At 42.7% G+C, this 17,984-nt stretch overlaps 1 protein-coding gene across 1 annotated transcript in view; it reads left to right on the forward strand.

Annotated features, from left to right (window-relative positions):
- The window catches only part of SMIM24 (small integral membrane protein 24), a 53,991-nt gene extending 38,029 nt beyond the window's left edge, over positions 1–15,962 (forward strand). The window contains exons 2-4 of the mRNA XM_077477688.1: positions 2,657–2,786; positions 9,589–9,618; positions 15,524–15,962. Coding sequence (XP_077333814.1) covers positions 2,657–2,786; positions 9,589–9,618; positions 15,524–15,659 — 296 coding nt within the window. The 3' untranslated portion in view covers positions 15,660–15,962. The remainder of the gene's footprint in view (positions 1–2,656; positions 2,787–9,588; positions 9,619–15,523) is intronic.
- The last annotated feature ends 2,022 nt before the right edge of the window (positions 15,963–17,984 follow it).

The following is a 17,984-nucleotide window of genomic DNA, read 5'->3' on the forward strand; positions in this document are numbered from 1 at the left end:
ACAGGTGGACCTGATAGGATCAGCCGTGTGAAAGAGGCCTAAAAGGTCAATGAGTTTCTGAGCTCCTAACAGACCCGTGCATCTTTCGTCCAGTGCTGCACTGATGTTTCTGGATTCTGAGTCATGGGGAAAGCAAAAGAATTGTCAAAAGATTTGCGAGAAAAGGTAGCTGAACTATATAAAACAGGAAAGGGATAGAAAAAGATATCCACGTAATTGAAAATGCCAATCAGCAGTGTTCAAACTCTAATAAAGAAGTGGAAAATGAGGGGTTCTGTTGAAACTAAACCATGCTCATGTAGACCAACTAAAATTTCAGCCACAACTGCCAGGAAAATTGTTTGGAATGCAAATAAAATCCCACAAATAACTTTAGGGGAAATACAGGACACTCTGAAAATGTGGTGTGGCTGTTTCAAGATGCACAATAAGGAGGCACTTGAAGAAAGATGAGCTGCATGGTTGAGTCACCAGAAGAAAGTCATTACCACGTAAATGACACAAAGTATCCCGCTTACAATATGCCAGACAGCACAGAGACAATCCTGTATAGTAGAGATAGAGGTGTAGCACCCTCTACTTTTAGGTAAGTGCTAGATTAGTATTTTTCTAGTTGCAGGACTAGATACAGGTAAACTTAGCCAGGCCTTTGTTTCTATTCCAGGCCTGGTTGTTTTGATTTGGGAATGGGAGTGTCAGTGTAGTGGGGGGTGTGGCCACATACACTCTGGCTCAGAGATCCTCTCCTGCTTTCAGTGGAATTGTTCTGGAAGGGAGGCTGGACTTGAGACCTGAGTGGCGGGCAGCTCAAGTGGGGGACTCTGACCAATTATTAATTTACATTGGCGGGGGGCAGGCCTCCCATATAAGCTTGGGTCACATGCTTCCAGGGGGGAGTTGTCGAGCACAGAAAAGACAGCATGGCGTGCTGGGCGTCTCCAATGCGGGAATGTGCCGTGTGCGCGGTGGAGGGATGGAGGAGCCGCGGAGAAGGAGATAAAGTTGAGGATCCTCATCTCTGCAGAGTGCATCAGGTTTCCATGACTGGGGAACACAGTGCTTGACTGTAAAGAGGATCAAGTGGAGGAAGTTGGAGTAAAGCAGCGGAAGTAGACCAGCTATCAAATTTCTGTGACCGGGGAACACAGGACTTTGATACAAAGGAAAAGGTCAATGTAACGTTGAAGAAGCAGAAGTACTGGAGAGTGTAGGGTAGCATGCTGTGTGGCCGGGAAAAACAGTATGGACAGAAGTGGATGGGCTGGAGCAGCAGTCTGTAGTTTAACATGTGCCAAGTTCAAGTTTGCAGCAACTTCCAGAGACTGTGGGTCTGTTAGTTCTTTAAGCCATGGAAGATAGGCGGTGTAGGCCTTTGGCTCTCTATTTGTAGCAGGAACTCCACATCAGTCTAATACAGGGGAATTATTCAGAGTGATTCACCTTGTTCAACTGGAAGCCATGAGTAGTAAATCTTCAGTTAGATAGATAACAGAAGGGCAATAGTCTGCAGTAAAGATTCTGCTGGGGAAATTCATAAACAAGGCCAAGGCCATGGTTGATAACCGATTCCTTCTGAAATATTCATGAGCATCTTATACATCCCTCATATCTCTCCAAGTTTATCCTAGCAAATAAAATCAAGAAAAAGAAACGGACTGTTTATTGTCTTTTGGGTGATGGCTGATTGATGAGGCGATGGCAGCAGGGTGATTGGCGGATTGCTACAACCACATTCGCAGCCCCTATGGGAGTACCGCTACAGAGGAGATAGAGTTTATGAAAAGGGTCTCAGAATAAACAGTCCAAAAGCACATTTTCTGTACACTTTAGGTACAAGAACATACAGGTAAGTCCACATGAAATGTTAGTTGTTTTTACCCATGTTTTTAAAATCATGAATGAGGATCTTCCCACATGGAGTACGTCTAACAACACCAGTGATGGATATTTGTAGTGCCCCCACCCCCCAGCACCTGGTTTTATTAGTATGACTCAAACTCTGAGGATGTGCTGCCCCAACAGGGCATAGAATTTATATTGTTTTCCTAACCATTTGTCTATGGACGTTTAAGTTTAGTTCACATGCTGCCATCTAATGACCTTTTGTGGTAATACATTTGTGTTTTAAAGTTATTTCCCCTTATGTTATGACATACTTCCTTTGTATGTAATGCTCCACCCTTCTTCCTGTGTTTTGTATTTCCTGTGTCATCAATGGAGTAACAAGCCTCATGTAGCAGAGCACATGTATTCTACATTGTAAGCTAGAGACAATATCATCTTCTGACCGCACAATACCACAACCTGTTCATCTGTTTGTATCCTGTCATCTGCTGTAATCTGATGTTCAGAATAAAAGCATCTTGTGGATGGAAATCGGTATTGGTGAGTTCAAGCTATCTGATGAGGATTGTCCTCGGTGATTATATCTGCTTATACAGGCCAGGCATAGAGGTCTCACAAGGGATAGATCGCTTCACAACAATCGGAGTCAGAATAGAGGATGTAGGTGTCCTATTTCTATATGGATTCAGCAATCTTTTCAAACATATATATTTGATATGTACAGTAATTATATAATATGTGATGTCCAGAAATATAAGAATAGAAATAAGAATTTACTTGTTTAAAATATACCTATGTTTATTATTTCTAGATGGATCACGAGCATCATCAAGTTCCAAAGTATTTCAGCCATGGCTGTTGGGTCTGACAGCAACAGTGGTGTTCCTTTTTATTGTGTTTTCCTTGATGATAATAAATAGACTATTCTGCAAGAAGAACAAGTATGTATAAAATTCTGTGAATGATGTTACCATTTGCATTACACATTTACCTTTACAATGTATATATTTATGTAGCATGACCCCCTTGAGGACTGCTGAGAATTACCTGCTCATTACCTGCTCAACCTTCCAACCCACCTGACACTCTGGGTTCAGACATCCTAGGAACACTGTGTATCAAGAACCAAACAACTCAGTAACATTAGGTTCTGAAATGTTTTACTTGAACCAAATGAAAGGGAAGTTTTTTTTTACAAAAGAGGTAATTATTCTGCTGAGCTGGGATTACAGCGCCAACTCAGCAAACAAATTCCTCCTACAGACACAAATGTTCAGCAACAACAATATTATTTACATATATGTACACTATATTTAGATCAAAGGTCGCCCCCTAGCTGATGTCTTAGTTAATTGTTTATATCACCACTCTGAGAAGGATGAGAAGGATATAATCTAGTCAGCCTATGCTACAGAAGGAGAATATACAGTGCCTTGCGAAAGTATTCAGCCCCCTTGAACTTTTCAACCTTTTGCCACATTTCAGGCTTCAAACATAAAGATATAAAATTGTATTTTTTTGTGAAGAATCACCAACAAGTGGGACACAATTGTGAAGTGGAACGAAATCTATTGGATAATTTAAACTATTTTAGCAAATAAAAAACTGAAAAGTGGTGCGTGCAAAATTATTCGGCCCCTTTACTTTCAGTGCAGCAAACTCACTCACTCACTCTCAGTTCAGCGAGGATCTCTGAATGATCCAATGTTGTCCTAAATGACTAATGGTGATAAATAGAATCCACCTGTGTGTAATCAAGTCTCTGTATAAATGCACCTGCTCTGTGATAGTCTCAGGGTTCTGTTGAAAGCGCAGAGAGCATCATGAAGACCAAGGAACACACCAGGCAGGTCCGTAATACTGTTGTGGAGAAGTTTAAAGCCGGATTTGGATACAAAAAGATTTCCCAAGCTTTAAACATCCCAAGGAGCACTGTGCAAGCGATCATTTTGAAATGAAAAGAGTATCAGACCACTGCAAATCTACCAAGACCTGGCCGTCCCTCTAAACTTTCAGCTCAGACAAGGAGAAGACTGATCAGAGATGCAGCCAAGAGGCCCATGATCACTCTGGATGAACTGCAGAGAACTACAGCTGAGGTGGGAGAGTCTGTCCATAGGACAACAATCAGTCGTACACTTCACAAATCTGGCCTTTATGGAAGAGTGGCAAGAAGAAAGCCATTTCTCAAAGATATCCATAAAAAGTCTCATCTAAAGTTTGCCACAAGCCACCTGGGAGACACACCAAACATGTGGAAGAAGGTGCTCTGGTCAGATGAAACCAAAATCAAACTTTTTGCCCACAATGCAAAACGATATGGTTGGCGTAAAAGCAACACAGCTCATCACCCTCAACACACCATCCCCACTGTCAAACATGGTGGTGGCAGCATCATGGTTTGGGCCTGCTTTTCTTCAGCAGGGACAGGGAAGATGGTTAAAATTGAGGGGAAGATGGATGCAGCCAAATACAGGACCATTCTGGATGAAAACCTGTTGGAGTCTGCAAAAGACCTGAAACTGGGACAGAGATTTGTCTTCCAACAAGACAATGATCCCAAACATACTGCAAAATCTACAAAGGAATGGTTCACAAATAAACGTATCCAGGTGTTAGAATGGCCAAGTCAAAGTCCAGACCTGAATCCAATCGAGAATCTGTGGAAAGAGCTGAAAACTGCTGTTCACAAACGCTCTCTATCCAACCTCACTGAGCTCGAGCTGTTTTGCAAGGAAGAATGGGCAAGAAATTCAGTCTCTCGATGTGCAAAACTGATAGAGACATACCCCAAGCGACTTGCAGCTGTAATCGCAGCAAAAGGTGGCTCTACAAAGTATTAACGCAAGGGGGCCGAATAATTTTGCACGCCCCACTTTTCATTTTTTTATTAGTTAAAAAAGTTTCAAAAATCCAATAGATTTCGTTCCACTTCACAATTGTGTCCCACTTGTTGGTGATTCTTCACAAAAAATTAAAATTTTATATCTTTATGTTTGAAGCCTGAAATGTGGCAAAAGGTTGAAAAGTTCAAGGGGGCCGAATACTTCCGCAAGGCACTGTATGTATGTATATATATATATATATATATATATATATATATATATATATATGCTTTCCTGAGTACTGATAGAGAGTTCCACGATGCAGATTTGATGATCCTCACTAGCTAGATGGAGCTCGTTAACTGTAATCTGTGGTTGTAGGTACAGCAATAGGTTCCTTAGGGAGAAGATCTAAGATGTCTAACCACATGCAGTAAAAGTTCTTGGGGTAAAGATGTCTGTGCACAGTGTTCATGTTATAGTGGCAGTGGATAGATAAAGGGTCGAGCAACTTGCCTTCTCACCAACGACCAAATCGATACAATGTCTTCTGGAAAGGAACATGTGTAGTGCTCTCAGGCAGCTGATCTGCTGTCTTGATCTTCTGAACTAGAGCTGGCATCATGCACATACACCGACAGGCAGGCGATCAAATAATGTTAGCGTCAGGATGTCCAACAGCGAGTGATGCAGCTAGGCCCCTTAGGCCTTGGGTTGGAAGTCAGGCTCCGCGTGGATGCACAGAGAGGTCCGTCCCGCATCAGGCCCAAGAGGAAGAGAGCTCTGCGCTGGCCTCTTGCTCCTTTTATGGTCACTCCCAGCAATCTTCATGTCACAGCAAAGATCCCTGGGATGTGCAATGTTATGGTACATGGGTGCATAGCAATAGTCCGAAGAACTATACGTCCCATAATTCACTTGGTTGGACTCACAAACATGAGTTCACTGATTACACGGATGACAAAAAGGAACAAGCAATGTCTGGAAACACTGAAAGGTACATTGCTTTCTGCTGACAGTCCATATTGCTACATTTAGCTTGTATTCCAGTGAACTGCTGAGAGCCTGAGCTGGCCACTCCCGTCCCCTCCACAGCCCAGCAATTCAGTGAGCATGGGGGAGGGGGCAGAGCAGAGCAGTGAGAACCTGAGCGATCAGCGGTGTTTGATCGCTAGGCTCTCAGTGTTAGAGCCGACGGGGGACAGATGCAGCATGGGAAGTGATGTTGCATCCAGATAGGTAAGCATGATTCTGAAAAAAAAACAAAAATAAAATCCATACTTCTCTTTTAAATGTAAATCTCCAAGTCTGTCTAGGTCCAAAAAAAGATGTAAACATAGACATCCTGCCCGTAGGCCTTGTTTCAAACATAAGAACCATTCCATTCTAATCCGATTCAGCAGTGGATTTGTTCATGTAACCTCTTCTGATTTGAACAGGTACCACCTGTGTGAAAGGCTCCTTATTCCATAGAGTCATATTCTTCATAAACAAAACAGTTGTATGCGAGTTGAAATAAATCAATGTAATTGTAACCTGCATTGATCAGTGTTTGCGCTTGATGAGCAAAAGTAATGTCTATTGTACACAATTTGTTATTGTTAGGTTGATTTACTCTTCATTTGTTCTGATTTTCTGAGTCCTCCCACCATAAATTAGAATTAAGAAAGTGGTCCTGGACTAAAAATGGAACACCCTTTTAATCAGTCACAGGGGGTGCAATTTTGGGGCAAGACATCTCACCACATGTGATATTATTAGGTAGGCCTTAGAACAATAATTCCACAGGAGAAATGGAATCTCACCCTATTTGGTAATCCCCTGTACCAAAATAAAGCAGGGACTAACACACCACTAAACATTTGGTGACAATTTGTAGTTATCCAAACACATTGAAAAAAGGCTATTCTTCTTTTATCTAAACTTTTCATGATTTCACTGGAACCCATGTCAAACCTAGAAGGCTCCAAGGAATGTTGCTATTTATTTTCAGTCACTATGTGGCCAGGACCAATTACTGGTGTTTACCTATTTTATGATTTGAACAAGCAAACTTAGAACCAAATGTGAAATAAAATAAAAAAAAGTTTTGGATTCTTCAACATACAGTACTTTATTAACCACTTGCTTACTGGGCACTTAAACCCCCCTCAGTCCCAGACCAATTTTCAGCTTTCAGCGCTGATGCACTTTGAATGACAATTGCGCGGGCATACAACACTGTACCCAAATGAAATTTTTATCATTTTTTTCCCACAAATAGAGCTTTCTTTTGGTGGTATTTAGTTACAGCTCGGAGTTTTATTTTTTGCTAAACAAACAAAAAAAGATGCAAAAAAAAAAAAAAATCATGTTTTAATAGTTTGTTCTAAAATTTTGCAAACGGGTCATTTTTCTCCTTCATTGAAGTGCGCTGATTAGGCGGCACTGATAGGCTGCATTGGTGGGCACTGATGGGCTGCATTGGTGGGCACTGATGGGCTGCACTGGTGGGCACTGATAGGCTGCACTGGTGGGCACTGATAGGCATAGTTAAGGCGGCACTAATAGGCACAGATAAGGCGGCACCGATGGGCACAGATAAGGTGGCACAGATAAGATGGGCACAGATAAGATGGCACGGATGGGTGGCACGGATGGGTGGCACGGATGGGTGGCACTGATAGATGGGACTGATGGGCACTGATAGGTGGCACTGATAGGTGGCTCTGATAGGTGGCACTGCTGGGCACTGCTGGGCGGCACTGCTGGGCACTGATGGGCGGCACTGGGGTGCAGCACCTTTGAGGCAGATTGTGGGCACTGTGGGTGGCACTGCTGGGTGGCACTGTGGGTGGCACTGCTGGGTGGCACTGTGGGCACTGCTGGGTGGCACTGTGGGCACTGCTGGGTGGCACTGACGGGGGGCACTAACTTTTATTAAACTGGCACTGCAGGGGGCAGGTGGGCACTGGCAGGGGGCAGGTGAGCGCTTAGATTATTGGCCGTGATTGGGACTGATGTCCCGACCTCAGGACCATAGACCTCTGGAGCACGGGGAAGAAGACACTACGGGGACCAGTTTACCAGTGCAGAGCCTGGGGTAAGTAAATCTTTTCTTCTAAGTCCCCTAGACCTAAGCCCCACTGCAAGGGAGAATTTTCAAGTTTGAGTTGGGCTTCAAGTTAAGGTGTGTAGAGGTTAAAACCTTTGTTAAGTATTTATTGCTATCTGTGCCCCCATTTTGGAAATCTACTATATCCTGTCCTCAGGGCCCACTAACAGGCCAGGTTTTATGTATTACCTTGGTAAGATGCAGATTAGAATACTGCAATCACTGAGCTGCAAATATATCACCTGTGATGTATTTCAGTTATCTTGCAAACCTGGCCTGTTAGTGGGCCCTGAGGACAGGGTTGATGACCACTGTACTATATTAACAAAATAATTGGGACACACCTGCCTTTACACGCACATGAATTTTAATGACACCCCAGTCTTAGTCCGTAGCTTGCTTTTTGCACTGGTCCAAATCATTTGGTGAAAGGGGGATTATGGTGTGGGGTCGCTTTTCAGGGGTTGGGCTTGGCCCCATAGTTCCAGTGAAGGGAACTTCTAAAGTGATACTAACGTCTTGTTTTTTTTTTTCTTTAAAAATAACAAACACATCATACTCATCTGTTCTGTGCATTGGTTTTGCACAGAGCAGCCCAGATCCTCCTCTTCTCGGGTCCCTCACTGACGGTTCTGGCCCCTCCCTACTGTGGTACCCAATCTGAGCCCCTGCTTTGTGTGTGTCCATTCAGACACAAAACCATGGCTTGCCCAGCCCCCTCTTTCCTCTTATTGGCTCACTGGCTTTGATTGACAAGCAGCAGGAGCCAATGGCACCCACTGTGTGTCTCAGCCAATCAGGAAGGAGAGTCCCGGACAGCCAAGTTTCTCCTGCAAAATTGATGGATCGAGATGGGGCTCAGGTAGGTATTAGGGCACACAGAAGGCTTTTTATCTTAATGCATAGAATGCATTAAGATAAAAAGCCTTCTGCCTTTACAACTACTTTAAGGTGTCAGCATACCAATATATTTTGGACGATTTCTTGCTCCCAACTTTGTGGGAACAGTTTGGGGACGGTCCCTTCCTGTTCCAATATAACTGCACACCAGTGCACAAAGCAAGGTCCATAAAGGTATGGATGAGGGAGTTTGGGGTGGAGGAACTTGACTGGCCTGCACAGAGTCCTGACCTCAACCAGATAGAACACCTTTGAGATGAATTATAGCAGAGACTGTGAGCCAGGCCTTCTCGTCCAACATCAGTGCCTGACCTCAAAGTGCACTTCTGGAAGAATGGTCAAACATTCCCATAGACACACTCCTAAACCTTGTGGACAGCCTTCCCAGAACAGTTGAGGCTGTTATAGCTGCAAAAGGTGGGCCAACTCAATTTTGAACCCTACGGACTAAGACTGGGATGCCATTAAAGTTCATGCGTGTGTAAGGGAAGGCGTCCCAATACTTTTGGTAATATAATGTACATCAGCGCCACACAGAAGAAGACTTGAGTAAAATCTGTCAAGTTCCTCTTCATTTGATGGATGTCAGACATGGCAAAATGGCAAAAAGTGAGGGGAAGTCCAACTAAGCCTAAAAAAAGGAAACAAATGCAGCCATCATATCTAAGTACTGGTAAACTGCAGTTCTTTTAGAAATGCTTTCATTTTATTGTAAAGTAACAATAACAAAATTCTGATAACACTCCCTTTAAGAAATGAAAATGACTTTATAGTTTTCCTATTGTACTAATGAGCATTTGACTTAAAGTGAACCAGTCATGATTGGGCTTATAGAACAATCGCTATTAATGTAGGATGATTCTGCGGTCTTATCTGTTAATATTCAGCTCATTATTTAGTTTTAATTGATTTTATATTTTCTAGGGATGAGTTTGAGGAGGAAAACAAAGAAAGGTGAGCTATCAGTACTTATACTTGTATTTTAATGTAATGTGCATAACGTAATATCATCATTCAATGCAGTGACTGTTTGGGTATTAGGCAGCCATGGGTGTTGCGGCTGCTGGACTGCAAAAGCTGGCAGAAGAGATTCCTCCATCTTTGTAGTCCTCGTGGCCGAACGCGAGATATCAATTGATTCCCTATCCACATATAGATAGTCTTGGAGCCGCTGCCATGTTTTGGTTGCTGCCGTGTCCCTGCAGGTATTTCTCCTAATTTTCTGGCCTGGATATAATGTTTATATGGACAGTTAAAGTGTTGCTAAACCCAGGAGCCTGCATTCACTATATCTGGTCTCCCACAGTATACAGAACAGGAAAATGCAATTATTTTAGTAAATATAAACTGCTAAATATCTTTTCTCAACAGTAGTATATAGCAGTCTTGTGACTTCTATCAGTGTCCAGTGGTGCACTTGTTAAAGCTTATAGGAGGATATTACATTTTACTCTGACTGTCCTATGAGGTTGCAGGACCCCCGAAATTCTGTCTGGAGAGGGCTGATTAACCCTGTGTCGATCCCATGCACATTCCCACAAAAAAAGAAAAAAAATGATCAATTCACACCAAATTGAGCATGTTCAGAGTGTCCCCAAGGTTATGTTCTATCAGCGGATAGATTGGGGCTGTGGAGGAATGTGAGGATCGGAGAAGACAGGCTCAGTCTTGGATTAACCCCCTTGGGTTCCACAGTGAGTATAACAAGCATGCTTTACTGCATATACAGACTGATTTTATTGCTGTGGGTTTAGTAACACTTTTATGACGGCAAATCCTAACAAGGGCAGTTTTAAAAACTGACATAGCCTCTAAAGCTGGGTATACACAAATCAAAATTTGTATGGTTCAGCCGGAACCGGCCGGATTTTAATTTGTGTGTACCCCTCTCCAATCAACAAAAGCCAATCTAAAGCCCCATACACACAATCGGATTTTCTGACGGGAAATGTTAGCTGTCAGGCTGTTGGAAGAAAATCTGACCGTATGTACGTTCCATCAGACAGTTGTTGTCGGACTTTCCGCTAAGAAATCTTGGATAGCATGTCTTCAAATTTTCCGCCAACAAATGTCTGTTGTTGGATTTTCCGATTGCGTGTACACAAGTCCATTTGACAAAAGTCCAAAGTACAAACACGCATGTTCTGAAGCAAGGACGAACCAGAAGCGATCGGTCTTGTAAACTAGCGTTTGTAATGGAGAATTACCGTATTTATCGGCGTATAACACGCACTTTTTTCCCCTTGAAATCGGGGGGAAAATCGTGGGTGCGCGTTATACGCCGATCCCCCCGCCGATCTGCCGATCTGTGCTCTGTGGAGCGCCACCGACATTTACCGAGCTGAGCCGAGTGTACTGTGTACTCGGCTCCGCTCTCAGTCACGCCCAGTCCCGCCTCCTAGCCTTTATGTCCCGCCATTGGCCCGGTGTTGTGTCACAGATGGCGGCGGGAGGAGCCGAAGATGGCGGCGGCGGTGGTAAATTTAAAACTAACCATACTGCAATTTTGTGGAAGGCTGCAGGGGGACAGTGTAGGGCTGCAGGGGGACAGTGTAGGGCTGCAGGGGGACAGTGTAGGGCTGCAGGGGGACAGTGGAAGGCTACATTGATGGGCATTTAAAATGTAAGGTTTTTTCCTTAAACTTGCCTCCTAAAAGTTTTTTTCCTTAAACTTCCCTCCTAAACGTGGGGTGCGTGTTATACGCCGATAAATACGGTAACATTTGTGACGTGGCAAATTATGAAATCTCCAAATGCAGCGCACAATTCTCTTCTTCTTTAATGGGATAATAATGAAGCTGCTTTGCTGGTGATACTGATGGAGTTATTGCAAACGATTTTTCAAAGGCTCTTTTTTTCTAGTGATATCAAGAATAATATTATTATGCTTTTTTTTTTGAGCAAGTTACCACAACACCATTATCCTGTAGTGTATAAGATCAAAGATACAATTATGTTGGTGTCCCTTGTCAATTTTACATTGTATTTTTTTAAATGTAACTGCCTACTCCCAAACTGTCATTTAAAGTAAAACACATAGCCAAGTATTATTCTACACAATTTTTTTATTGTGCATTAAAAAAAGAAAACAAATAAAATTAGACGTGCTATCTGCCAATAGAACTTAACCAAAAAGTGCATTTTATGCAACCAAAAATATAGAAAATATATCAAATCAAATCATTACTATTCAACCAAAAAAACAATGTCAAAGCAATAACTCCAAGGCCAATAATAAATAACACATTATCTCCTCCGATTCCGCAACGTGGCTAGCTGACGAACGGCCGTTCAGAAACAAACTGAAAAGTGTGAAATAAAAAGTGCGAATCAACACTCACCAAACTTCTTCTAACACAAAATTAGCAGAAGGAGCCTAAAGGGTGGCGCTAAAGAGCTGAAAAACAATGTAGTACGTCACTACGTTCGTAATTGTTGGCCAACATTTGTGTGGCCGTGTGTATGCAAGACAAGTTTGAGCCAACACCCTTCGGACAAAATTCCACGGTTTTGCTGTCGGAAAGTCTGATCGTGTATACGGGGCATTAGACCGGCTTCTGTCCAACAGTCCTGCTGTAAAACTAGCATTTAATCAGCCTCTGCAAGCAATGTATTCTGATGGGGGAGGGGGGCAGAAGTACAGTTCCTTTGCCTTTTTTAGCAATTTGAGCTTCAGTAGCTCTTCTAATGGATCGGACTACACAAGCTAGGCCAGCTTTTGCCCCCCACGTACATTACGGACCCTTGGCCGCACATGGCCCTGTCCTTCGATTCATTATTCATTTTCCTTTCTTGGACCACTTTTGGTAGGTCCTGACCACTGCAGACTGAGAACATCCCACAAGAGTTGCAGTTTTGGAGTTGCTCTGGCCCAGTAGTCTAGCTATAACAATATGACCCTGGTTAAACCTGCCAGAGCTCAGCTGATTGGCGTTTGCGTGTAATGGCCACACTGCTTATCAGATTTGTTTTCTTTTCCTTTCAGTAAGTTTATTTGACACTTTATTCATACTGCTACACAGAAGCACAGTGAGGGAGATTTACTAAAACTGGAGCACACATAAGATAGCGGGCCTGTGCATCGTAACCAATCAGCTTCTGAAGTTGGGCTGGGTTCACAGCAGGGGATCCGGTGTGTCTCTATTCCCCGGTTCAGATCCAATTTCATCCTGAATATTTGGCTGAATTCGGACCTGAAACAGACCAAAAGACAAACAGGACCAGTGTGCAATTCACATCAGAGCTGCTCCGGAGATGTGTGTGTCCATAGAGAGCCAGTCACAGTCTCCTGTCATGCGATTTGCATCCAATTCGCAATAGCGTTAACCCAGCCTTATGCCTCGTACACACGTTCCGATTATCGTACTACAGATCGTTCACATTTTGTTGCATACAACTAAGATCGAATACAACAGTGCAAAATGTGTGTAAGATTTTTGTCGTACGATTCTGGAAAAATCTTCCGTTGTGCGTAGCTACGTATTTTAAATGATGTCAAATACGTGTGACCCGTGTGTGCTTCTGGTTTATTTTTGTGTTTGTGATCATGCGTGGTGTTTATTGAACTACTTTTATCGGACGCATACTGTACTGACTACACGATTGTCGTACGATGGGCTGTCATCCGACCAAAGTTTTCCTGTTTGTCCCTTCGGATTTGGTTGGACGGACTGTCGTGATCGTCTGTCGAAAGCTGCTTACTAACGATCAGATTATCGAACGATCTGTCCGAAAGCGACTTTTGTGGTCCGATAATCGGAACGTGTGTACGGGGCATTAGAAGCTGATTGGTTACTATGCACAGCTGCCCCAGATTCTGTGTGTTTCAGCTTAAGTAAATGTCCCTCAGGGCTGGTTCACCCCACAAAAATGCACTCCAAATCCGTTCCGGAGGAATCATGCATTTGCATTTTAAGACTTTTTCTTTGGCGCATTCTGGTGTGTTTTTGGTGCATTTCATGTGCTTTTTTTTGTCATTGTACTGGGGTCCGGTGCATTTTTTATGTGTTCCAGTACATTTTTAACGCGTTTTTCTGCTGTCCAGTTCAGGAAAAATGCAGCATGTTCTACTTTTTTTCTGGAATTGATGTAAACTATGCCATTGGGAAACATACAACGTACTTTCTATGCGTTTTTGATGCAGAAAAAAATGCACTGGACTGCATGTGGCATGAATTGGCTCTCAGTGTGTTGTGCTGTGACATGCGGTGCCACCCAGTGTGTTGCAGAGAAATGCAGACATGCTACATTTTTACCACAACTCAATTCACATCACACCAGCATTGCAGTATGAATAGGGCACATAGAAAACAATGGCTTTCTATGTGCCCTAGCAGTGACCTCTGTTTATATAATGTGGAGAAACACAGTTCAAGGGATCAGCAGAAAAATATTTCTTGTAAGATAACAGAGTGAATGATTTTTTTGTAATTAATATAGTATTTTGTATGAAAAAATCGGATAACCAAGACCACTCATGCTTGGAAACGAAAGAATACATTACAATACAGTTACATCACTTCTGGAGTTGTATCCTGTTTAATGAGAATTTTAAGAACTTTAGTACCCTAATGCCCCATACACACGGTCGGAATCTCCGACAGAAAGTCAGACGGGAGCTTTTCATCGTATACTCCTATCGTGTGTATGCCCTTTCAGACTTTTTACGTTGAAAATTATGATGGACCTAGAAAGAGAACATGTTCTATATTTGTCAGACTAAACAAATTCCTATCGGGAAAACCACTCGTCTGTATGCTGTTCCGACGTACCAAAAACAACGCATGCTCTGAAGCAAGTACGAGATGGAAGTTATTGGCTACTGGCTATTGAACTTCAGTTTTCTAGTCCAGTCGTATGTGTTGTATGTCACTGTGTGCTTGACGGTCGGTCTTTGGTGTGACCGTGTGTATGCAAGACAGCTTGAGCACCCCAAAAAACCTGCAAGACAATAACATAAGCACGAGCCACTGGACCTTCAGCATGCATGGGCTGCATGAAGCATTAATATCTCTTAAACCGTACAGGTTTAGGAGATATTCATTTTACCTACAGGAAACCTTATTATAGACTTACCTGTAGCTAAAAATTACCAAGTGGACAATACAAATGCTTTAAAGTGGATGTAAAACCGAAAATATTTTTTTTTTGTCTGGCACAATACAGAGTATGGTATTTCAGATCAGCTGTGCCCAGTCTTGCCACAAAGAGCTAATCCGGCTCTGAGCAAACCTCATATCTTTTTTCAGTGAAATAAAAAGGGACAAACTGTGAAATATTTGTCCGTTCCTCCCCCTTGCTGTGATTGAAAGGTGATTTACATATCTCGTTCTCGTGCACTAGCCTAAGACATGCATTATTTTTTAATTCCCACCCACTCCTTTCTTCAGCAGCTCTGCAAGGATTGGCTGTTCCACACCTCAGCATGATTGGGCATGCTGAAGTCATGTGGGGACTTTTCTGGGTTTTGACTGGATGTTAGTGATTATAGCAGAAGTTCAGTGTAAGAAATACACAGGAGAAAATGCATGTAGATAAGGGGAGTGTAGAGGTGAGCGGGGAGTCTACTGACATCACGACTCCACCCACTGAGCCCTGGAAAACAGACCCACCCACAAAATATGCAGTTTTTCGGGTCTCATAGCAGACAGGGGGGACTTTTGACAGATAAGTATACATGCAGGAGGCATGTATATCTTTCTAGATAACCAATATTGCAATAGTTTAGAAAGGATGAGAGTGGGTTTACATCCACTTTAAGTCACCATGATATCTTCTGTAAAATATAAGGTTATCTGCATGTGAGTTTAAGTTTGTTTTATGACCCATATTCCTTTCTCTTTTCATATACCGGTAATAGAGCTACCATGAACGTCTATGATAATATTGTACTTGATGAAGAAGAGGCAGACGTTGACAAGAAAATAGTGATGGAGGAAACAAAGAAGGCAAAGTGGGACAATGAAAAAGAGGAACAGAAAATCACTGCTATGTGATGCCGCTGCCAAGTCCAATAAATGAAAGCATCTTATTTGCTAGAGTGTCATATAAAATGTTCTTGTAGGGGGCGGAACTAATAAACGTTCTCCCTCTTGTCTGTTCAGGCTGTGTTTAGCAGTAGAACTGCAATCAGATTCGTTTTCCGCATTTAGCTTCTCAATTTCACCATATTGCTTTCACCCATAACACAGTCTATCATGAATTTATGCAAAAAAGTCCTTTACTTCTAAATTGCTCAAAACAAGTTCAATCCAATCAATATTAAAACTGACCAATCAAATAACCTTTAACAAAAATTATATACATGTATTTTATTTTAAAGTGTAAGTGAAATCTAAATGTCTTTTTTTAGTCTTTATAGAGTACAGAAGGGTAAGAACCTCTTTTAAATTTTTATTGTTGTCTTTGTCCCCATTGGTGAGATTTCTTCTCATTTCTTCTATGTCTCTAGGGCAGGAAGTGAAGGTAACTCTCCCTAGAAAAATTTAACGAAAGGGGTTTTAAACCCCCTCACTCCCTTTCTACTTCCTGAATATTCACTCAGTCAAGTGCTGTGCCTGTCTAAGCAGCTCTCTCCTCTAGCTCCACTCACAGAGGAAGCAGCGAGAGCTATTGGCTCCTGCTGCCGTCAATCAAATTCTGCAAGCAGAGCGTGGGGGACAGGGCTGAGCTGCGCTGTCTGTGTCTACGGAAGCAGGCAGCAAGGATCACGCACAAGCCCTCAGTTGGAAGGCGATGTCTAGTAATAATGTGAGCCTGTCATAAGAGGTGATGAGAACTGTAATTGCTGGGCTTCTTCTAAAAAATGCTAGATGCCTGGCTGTGTCTGGCTTCCATACACGAGTCACAGAAGTAGCATACTGTAAAAACAAGTGTCAGGAACGTGTTAGAATTCCTTATCTATATATTTATTCCTTGTCTGCTAACTCAAACAACATTGCATTCAAAGCCAAACATTGCAAAGCATGACAGCCATAAAACAAGCATTTTCAAAAGGAGAGGTCAGCAATGGCAGCCTCCATTATTCTCTTATGATTGGCCTCCATATAAGGTGCCCTTGCCCCGGACATTAGGGCTATTATCAGAAGCAATCATATGTCTAATAAGCAATGCGTGATCTCTGCAAATATCCTCCTGGTCAAATATTCTCAGGGAATGTAGCCATGTGATCATTGATGAAGGAGAGGACCAGCCAATCTGAATCTGATCCTCCCCTGCATAAGCGATCCTTTGACTATATGCCTAGTAGGAGTGTATGGAGTAACACAGAATGTTAACATACAGGCTGCCTTTTTAGTTTAAAAATTTGTTTTAAAAATAAAAAACTTTTACTGTCAAAAAAAAAGTAATTATTATATTTAGGACTCAGTGGTACACTTTCTCCATATTTCAGGAAGAGAATGTTATCTACTTGGTGTACTGCCTTATATAATAGACAGTCCCCTGGAATCAGTTCTTTCGGTAGTTGAGGATATATGGCATATGTACCAGTTCTAATGCCGCGTACACACGGGCGGACTGTATGGCGTACTTAGTCCGTCGAAACACATTTCAGCGGACAGTCCGCTCGTGTGTGGGCTTCAGCGGACTTTTTCAGCGTGCAGTCCGGCGTACTAAGAATTTCGGATTTTTCTAAATTCTGTCCGTCGTACTTTGGTTTCAGTGGACAATCCGCTCGTCAGTATGCTAGTTCGACGGACTAAGAATGGCGCATGCCCAGAAAGGATTTACACGGCGGAAGGGTGCTTTGTTGTGTATTGGACTTCCTATTTCTAGTCCCGTCGTACGTGCTGTACACGTCATCGCGCAAGCTTTCGTCGGACTGTTTGGATATCCGTGTGTGGTCAAGTCCGTTCAGTGGAAAGTATGACGGACTGTCCGTCGGATTGTATGACGGACTAAGTACGCCATACAGTCCGCTCGTGTGTGCGCAGCATAAGGATCACTGTATATCTATTTGGTCACACTATTTTAATGGCTATAATTAAATGGACCAAAGGGTTTCATGCCATAGACTTTATTACAGAGCACTGGAATCATTATAATTATAGTCTGAGCTAGTAGCCATGTAATGGGTGATAGACTCCTTTGCACTACAGACCCCAATAAACTCTGCAAAGTAGGAGGAGCAAGAGCAGAATTTTTATTGAGTTCTCTTGGTGCCGCAGGAGTCACTAGTGTACTCATTTGTCAACTGGAGGCCAAGCCAGTGAACCCAAGGCCAGAAGCAGAGACATCAGAGGCCGGACAACATGGCCCACATCACTGCCTTTACCCCATTGCAGGGAGATCTGAGCATTCATCCAATCTCCGCTTCATAC

Source organism: Lithobates pipiens, unplaced genomic scaffold (assembly GCF_037356315.1).
Source record: "Lithobates pipiens isolate NorthernLeopardFrog02 unplaced genomic scaffold, aLitPip1_a1.2 Scaffold_13, whole genome shotgun sequence".
NCBI classification, from domain to species: domain Eukaryota; kingdom Metazoa; phylum Chordata; class Amphibia; order Anura; family Ranidae; genus Lithobates; species Lithobates pipiens.